Source organism: Rhinatrema bivittatum, chromosome 1, assembly GCF_901001135.1.
Source record: "Rhinatrema bivittatum chromosome 1, aRhiBiv1.1, whole genome shotgun sequence".
NCBI lineage: Eukaryota > Metazoa > Chordata > Amphibia > Gymnophiona > Rhinatrematidae > Rhinatrema > Rhinatrema bivittatum.
In genome coordinates, this window is record NC_042615.1 from 143,442,594 (window position 1) to 143,450,713 (window position 8,120).

General features: G+C 45.6%; 1 protein-coding gene across 1 annotated transcript in view; it reads right to left on the reverse strand.

Moving 5' to 3' along the window:
- DCUN1D4 (defective in cullin neddylation 1 domain containing 4) overlaps window positions 1–3,604 on the reverse strand; it is a 123,979-nt gene extending 120,375 nt beyond the window's left edge. The window contains exon 1 of the mRNA XM_029587861.1: window positions 3,400–3,604. Within this exon, the coding sequence (XP_029443721.1) occupies window positions 3,400–3,418 (19 nt within the window). The 5' untranslated portion in view covers window positions 3,419–3,604. The remainder of the gene's footprint in view (window positions 1–3,399) is intronic.
- Window positions 3,605–8,120: the final 4,516 nt, after the last annotated feature.

Sequence of the window (8,120 nt, forward strand, 5' to 3'; positions counted from 1 at the left end):
AAACATGACGGCAGAAAAAGACCGTGTGTCCCATCCAATCTGCCCATCTGCTCAATTAATTTAGCATTATAGTTCTCATCACTTCCTTAGAGATCCCCCATATTTATCCCATGCTTTCTTGAACTCACATACTGTTTTTATCTCCCCCATCTCCACTGGGAAGCTGTTCCACACATCCTCCACCCTCTCTGTAAAGAAATATTAGCCATATTTGCCGACGTATAGGACGCAGTGGCGTATAAGACGCACCCCCTTCTTTATACATATTTTTAAGGAAGAAAATAAATCGGGGAGCGATTCTGCAGGTCCAATGCGCCGGTAATCAAAATTACTAATAGTGTCCGGTGGGAGGGGGGCAGGGAGTGTTGCGCCCCAATTCGGGGAGCGATTCTGCAGGTCCTATGCGCTGGTAACGCTCCCCGAAAATAGTTTCTTACTATTAAAATGAGGTTTTTTTTACAGCCTTTAATATACCTACCTCCATGCCCCTGAGGAAACGGCCTTTGGTATAGTTGATTGTGGTTGACCAGATCTGATTGTAAAACACTGGAGATGTTGATAAGTCTTTCTTGCAAAACACTCCCACCCCCACTGGAACCTGTAATTTTGAGCCGGTAATCAAAATTAGTAACAGCGTCCGGAGTGGGGGGGGGAGTGTGATGCGGTGGTGTCTGGGAGCGAGGGCGCACCTCCCCATTGGCCGGTGCTGGGTTAAGGGGCTTGCCCAATGAAAATCAGTCGAAGCACAGCTGCCCCCTTAACCCAGCACCGGCCAATCGGGCGGCGCACCCTCACTCCACGACGCCACCGCATCACTCCCTCCCCCCCAATCGGACGCTGTTAGTAATTTTGATTACCGGAACATAGGACGCACTCCTTATTTTTCCCCTATTTTGAGGGGAAAAAGTGCATACTATACACCGGCAAATACGATACTTAGATTACTCAGAGTCTTCCCCCTTTGAACCTCATCTCATGACCCCTCATTTTAAAGCCCCCTTTCCGGTGAAAGACTCACCTCTTGTGCATGGAAACCTTTGAGATATTTGAATGTCTCTATCATATCTCCCCTTTCCTCTAGGATATACACGTTTAGATCTTTAAGTCTATCCCCAGATGCTTTCGAATGAAAACCTCCAACCCTTTTAGTAGCCACCCTCTGGACTGACCATCCTGTTTATATCCTTACTGCTTCATTATTTAACATCCCTAATATGTAACTCAGCATTGTGATAGGATTTGTTTTTCACTACTTGCATGCATTACTTTGCAGCTTCCACATCTTAGATACCCAATTCCCCAATCTCTCAAGGTCCTCCTGCAATTCCTCGCAGTCCACTTGCTTTTTTAACTTTGAATAATTGTCTCATCTGCAAATTTGATAACATCACTGTTCCCTTTTTTTACATCACTAAATGTTATATAATGCTAAAGTGGAAATACTTAAATTGTAACCTGCCAAACTTTTTTTTTTTTTTTTTTTTAGTAACCATGAAAAATACCTTCCCTTACTTTTTTTGGGTTGCTATTTTGCTTTTAGGGATTTTTTTATTTTAGCCTTTATTTCTCATTTTACCAAATTTTAAGCATCCAGGTGACCTGGCTCCTGGGAGTTTTCCAGCCCTGACAAAAGTGATCCCAGTACAGATTTCTGAGGCACAATTCCTTGTATAATGCTGTAGTTTAGGAAATCATACAGCCCTCCAACATGGCATTCAAAATGCACTGCTACAGATTCAATACTAAGTCTTCAGTGGTCACAGGAACAGTAATTCCATCATTGCATCAGTATTTAACACACACACACTTATACCCCAACTCCAGCACCATTTTTCCAAACTCTGACTTTTATAAAAAAAAACTTTACAGAAAGGGATGTTACATCTCAGGAAGTCACTGTAGCAGTACTACCAAATATCATTAAGCAATGTTTAATGCACACTTTTGTGCTCCAGTGCACATAGCAGACTATAGAAAAATGTGATATTTAAGGAAAAGTAAAGACTAAAATTTAATTCAAATGAATCTCTATTATACCATTTTCTATTTAGCACAAATTTTCTGCAAATGGTTTTCCACTGAAAACAAAGCAAAATCTTCAATGTAGACATTCTACAATGTTCCACAGATGGAAAGTCTGCCATCTCCACGCATTAACAGATTTGTACTTCTTAATCTGCATATCTGTTTTCTCATTTTCAGGAAACAGAACTGAAGCCAAAACAACTGTGTCACATTGCATATTTTTGATCTACTGAAATTCCAGGCTCCTGGCTTTTCAATCTACAGAGGTCTTTACCCCTGAATGTAACCCGATTTTAGATATAGTAAATTTTATTTAGTTTACAAGTACACACTTTCAAAAAGTATTTCATAAATGTTGAGTTGATAAAAATATTAAACGTAACAAACTATAAAAAGAATCGTTGCAAAGAATGCATTGAACCGTTGACAAGTTAAAATCGTTACGCACCCTTTGTACCAATGTTAAGAAAAACTGCTTTCACACCATAACAATCACTTATTACAGGAGGGGAGAGAGAGACAATAACTCTGTGCTCTTCGCTGAGTGCAAATCTCTTTTCTTGGATGGCATCTCCAGCGATCAAGCATCGCCGGAATAGCATTGCAAGTTGCATCGACTTGATCGAACTCTCGGACTGGAGACGGGCTACCCTGGGTTTTGTAGTTTCAGAGAAAGCTTCAGCTCAGTGACGTTCATCGAGTTTCAGTCGCCAAGAACTACAACTCCCAGGATGCCACCTACCAATCCCGCTCCCCCCTCCCTCCCCTTTTGCTCCCAAACCGATGTCTCCGCTGCTACCGACCATGAACCAAATCCGTTAAATTGCACCCTCCAGCCTGCAAACCCGGAATGGAAATGCCCAACCCCTGCACAGCTTCTTCCACGCGAAGAGCAAAGGCACAACGCCAGCATCTTCCGCGCGTTTTCCTCTCTCATTTTTAGAGAGCTGCGTCACAGCTGCTCCGCCACATCTGCGGATGCCTGCTCGGTCTGGACGGGACCGAGCCTCGCTGCTCAACACCCTGGCACCAACAACATGCGAGAACGAAAGGAAAGAGCACTAGAAGGGAAAAGGAACAAACTTCCCCCTCCCCCCGCGGGACTGACGGGATCCAGGGTTGAATCCCAACCGCATCTACTTCTAGTACCACCAAACGTGCCGGTGCACAGGGCTCCATCGCCAGGAGGGTGTCTCATTACTAGGGTGATTGCGATGTAGGTAGGAGGGGAGTGGAAAAAAAGATTTATTAGACAGGACCGGACAAAGCTCCTGATTAAAAAAAAAAAAAAAGGAAAGAAAGAAAAAATGAGACCGGTCTTCTTCTGTCTATCTACCCCCGGGAAAGTCGCAGCAGCGTAATCCCACCACTTACTGACAGCATCCGAGTGCATTTTCGAGCAACGCAGACCTCTCTCAGCCACTGCCGCTCCGTGCTATCCTTCTCTAACACAGGGCGAGAGCACAGCGATCCCACACCGCCTCACACGCTCGTCCCCGGTGCCCCGCCCGCCGTGCCACTTCATTGGATCCAGAAGACGAGATCCCACCTTCCCTATAGGATTGGGAGGAGCCGGCTACTTGCTCCTCCTCCTCCTTTGTCTCGTGCGAGGCGACAGACCCCACCCACGGAAACAACTTTCATCGATCAATGGGCTTCGTGAGCACCGCCCCCTCGGCCCGACGGGTTGGTCGGAGGTGCTGTTCATCTTCCGCCTGACCTCGAGCGCGTGCGCAGGGAAGAGAGTTGCAGAGGAGTGTGATTGGACCGCACTGTCTTCGGGATCACGCCCCCGGCTTTGCCGGGACTGGTCGGCGGGGCGCTTTGCCCCGCCCAGACTGGGGATGGGACTCTAATTTATTGAAAGCCTAGGGACGATAGGCGGAGTGAAAAGGGAGATAACGGATGTCTTCGTGGCTTTCCAGAAAAAGTTAGACCTTTAAAAAAATAAATGTCTTTGTTTTGTTTGTAGTGAAGGGTTCTGTAACCGAACGTGCACAAGTCCTGGTCTTTTGAAATAAAATGTGTTAAAAAGTTTATTAGGATGTTCCCACACCTCGGTTGTTTGAATTACTAAGGTCCCTCTTTAGGCTTGCTAAGTTGACTGAAAAGGTTAGATTCAGATATGATCTCTTTGAACCTTAGTCTAGTTATAAACTGTGCTGGTGATGTGTGTGTTAGATGAATAATCCCTGGATTGTTTTAAGATAAAATCCAATACAAATCCAGTCTAATGCATTGCATTGAACTTTTTTGACATTGTTGTCTCTTCGCACAGTGAAGGAGGAGAGGCAGAGATATGATTAACATAGTTTAGGCCTGAACATATTGCTTATAGAGATAGACTTGCCAATGAGCAACACCTCATCCAGACCCATTAGAAGCGCCTATAAAGACAACCTGTTTGCCCCACAAGCAAAATCAGTCCTAAGAAAGAGGGCCCTCTCGACAGCAGGACCTCATCAATGGAACACATTACCACCAGACCTCAGACAAGAGCACTGTCCATCTTCCTTCAAAAAAAGACTTAAAACATGGCTATTCAGCCTAGCCTTCCCTGACTCCTAATGCTCTTCTTCTCATTCTCCAGATTCCAGCCTTCACAGTCTCCTAATTCTTGCAACCGCTGTTTATTCCTCCTCTCGTTCTACCGCAATTCGCTCCCACCTTGTTTCCCACCCACCTCCCCAAAGCTCTCCTCCGAGACATATATTTATGAGAAGTTAATTGATAGGATATGTTACAGTTTACAATATGTTAAGTTAAAATTCATTTCATATTTTTATGCCTTCCTTGTTCTATGTTGTTATTATGTAAACCGATGTGATTTGTATTCGTACAGGAACTTCGGTATAGAAAAATTAAAAATAAATAAATAAATAAATAAATAATAAATAATTACAGCGGCATGCAGGCAGGTACAGTGTTCTCAGCAAGAAAACATAGGAGCTGACTTGCACAGTAAAATAAATGTTTCCACACTTCCATGCCTAGTTCTGGATTTGTTCCATGGCTGTGTTTCTTGCTTTCTGTTTTTAGGCATTCTTTATAGTATGTATATTGAGTAATACCTTATCTACCTGAACATACCCATTTGTGTCATTTTTGGTTGCACATGTGTATTGTCGGGCACATAACATTCCATGGTATTGTAAGCAAGTTTAGGGGTGCAGAGGCGGCTCAAAGCAATCTGCCACTTGAGGCGAGGGATGGTGGGGGCCTGCAGCAGCCCACAGCAGTGATCCTTCTCCTTTCAGCCGCCGCCGCCGGCCTGGCCTCTGGTGATATCCACAGCAGTGTCCCTCCTCTCTTCTGCCGCCATCGGCCTCGGTCGGCAGCCGTGGTAGGGGCGGGCAGTGTGAGGCGGACACCACAGCGGAGTTCTGAGATGGCCATTTTTTGCGGCTTGATGTGGCCACCTTACCTGCCCTATTATAGAACCTCCGCTGGGAAAAAGACAACGTGCTTTCTTCAGAAATAGACTTATCAGATTAGGCAGGATATAGCATTAAGAAAATAACAATTACTGTCTCTAACATGCTGGCCACTAAGCACCAGTTTTCCCTAAAGAAAGTTCTGTACCATGGGTGGTTTCACACATGCCATAAAGCTTAGCTTGCTTAATATATTAATTCTTATGGCTAATTATTTACCCTTGGTTCCAACTTCAGACGATATCCCTCTGTTCACCTCTGAAGCAGATTGAAGGTCTGGAGAATGTGCACAGGGAAGGAGACTTGCTTCCTGGGTTTAGTACTGGCAGAGCTGGCAGCGATCTGGGAAGGAGACTTGCTTCTGGCTCTGGTACTTGCTGGGCTGTCTGGAGCTTGTCTCGCCCCTCACCATCTCAGACTCCATGTCACTCTCCGCACCTGAGCAGGGAGTCTCCTCTCCCCGGCCACACCTAGTCTTCTCCCTCCTCGACAGCAGGGGCTGCTGGTCTGCTCAGGACTCCCTTTCGCTCTTCTGGTTCCTTTTCTTTCAGGGATTCCTTCTCTGGTTTCAGAGTCGCTCCCAAGGTTCGCTCTTTCCGGGTCTCGCTCCCAGGGTCGCTCTCTTCTCCTTATTTGCCCCGTCTTATACTTTCCAGCTGATAAATATGCAAACTGGAATGGAAAGCTTTTTTAGCTTTCCATTCCAGTTTCTGTCTCCATATTTATAATTCGTGGTCTTTCTGTCCTTGATGAAGGTCGTGATCATGCATAATCACGTGGTGGGTGGAGGGTCTTTGCCACATTGCAGGTCTTTTTCCCCCCTCCCCATTTCTTCAGGGGGCGTACTGGCACATCTGTATGCCAAGCTGATATGCCAGAGTAGTGTTTTTCTCTGTCTCAGACTGCCCCCCCCCTTCTTCCAAGGGTGGGGGGTCTTTCTGACTTCTGGACTCTCTTGGTTGATCCATGACTCCTGCTTAGGGGCTTAGCTGCTGTATTGTCCTTCTGCCTTGGTCCTATTTACATAAAATTTACAAACAGGCAGATCCAGATAAAGTATCCTTCAGTGTAAAGTTCTCATCAGGGCAAGGTCTCTTGTTTTTCCACCTAGACAGTATTTTGGGGGCCTGTCAGTATTTGACTGCATACTTCTTTGGCTATTATGATTCATATTTGGTACTTTCATTAGTAAAATGTGGGATATCTCCCTACATTTTCCCCTTCTTAAGCAGGATGAGCCAGCAATGGAGCTTATATTGCTTAAGCCTAACTATCAGGCTACCTTGAAGGCCTCAGCTATATAATATGTATGACCACCAATGATGACATTATCAACATGATGTAGGAATAATACAATAATAATAGTTGGTACTTATAAGGAATAATAATAGTTGGTACTTATAAGGAATTATAATAGTAATAACAGAATGGAAGTAATATAATAATGCAATAGATAGGATAATAGTGAATAAAATCATAATGAAGAAAGGCACAAAGTATAATGAAGAAAAATAAATGGAGAATAGTAACAGGAAATATATATAAGAGTGATAAGAAATAAGGAAATAATGTAGTTCTCACATGGTGCATGTTGTAGAAAATTGAGGTAGGGACATCATTTCAGACTTGAGGTGAGTATGTGTGTGCAATTCTCCTTTCCTTAGTCTGCAAAGTGACAAAGTGTGATCACTGATTGTCTGGTGCCTCATACAGTTCCAGAGATGGGGGTTGTGGGAGGTTTCGCAAGCACATAGCTTTACAGCAAGAGCTTTCCCATGTATGTGTCATTAGGGTCCTTACTCTTTTAAAGAGGGTGATTGAAAATAGCAGGTGGGCTACGATCACATGGCTAGGGCAGGTAAGGCATAAGACAGTATATAGTCAGTTTGTAGGATATCTTCATCTCTGGAATCATAACTGTGGTCAGAAGTTTCTGCTGTGTTTTGGTCTACAGACAGTTCCACAGTGTAAGAGTCTTTATAGCCTAAAACAGCGATTCTCAACAGATGTGTCGTGACACACCAGTGTGTCATCAAGCACCGGCGTGTCGCGGCTCCCAGTGTCCCACTGCCCTGGTTGTGCTTCCCCATTCCCTGCCCCGCAGGCCAATGGGAAGCCTCCTCTTTTCTACCTGTCCGTGGGAGTAGGAAGAAGGGAGGAAGCCTCTGGCTGGTAAAGCAGGAAGAAGGGGCTTAGCATATGCCGAGGGGGGGGGGGGCTGGGAGGAGTGGCAGTGTCGAAGCAAGGCCACCACAGGAGCTCATCCCTGTAGCGGCAACACGGAAACCCGACCCTGACCAAGCAAGGCTGCTACAGGAGTTCATCCCAGTAGCGGCGAAGAGGAATCCCACCCCCGACAAATCAAGGCCACCACGGGAGCTCATCCCTGTGGCAGCCAAGAGGAAGCCCGACCCCGATGAATCAAGGCCGTCATGGGAGCTCATCCCCGTGGCAATGAAGAGGAAGCCCAACCCCGACCAAGCAAGGCTGCCACGGGAGCTTATCCCCATGGCAGCGAAAAAGAAGGCCCACTGGAGTAAAGCCGCAGCAGAACTGGAGCCCATCCCTGCAGCGAAGGAAGACGAAGTTTGGCAGTGAGGCTCAGCACATGCATGTGACAATGGGAGCCTGGGTATGGGTGTGAATGGAAGCCTGGGTGTG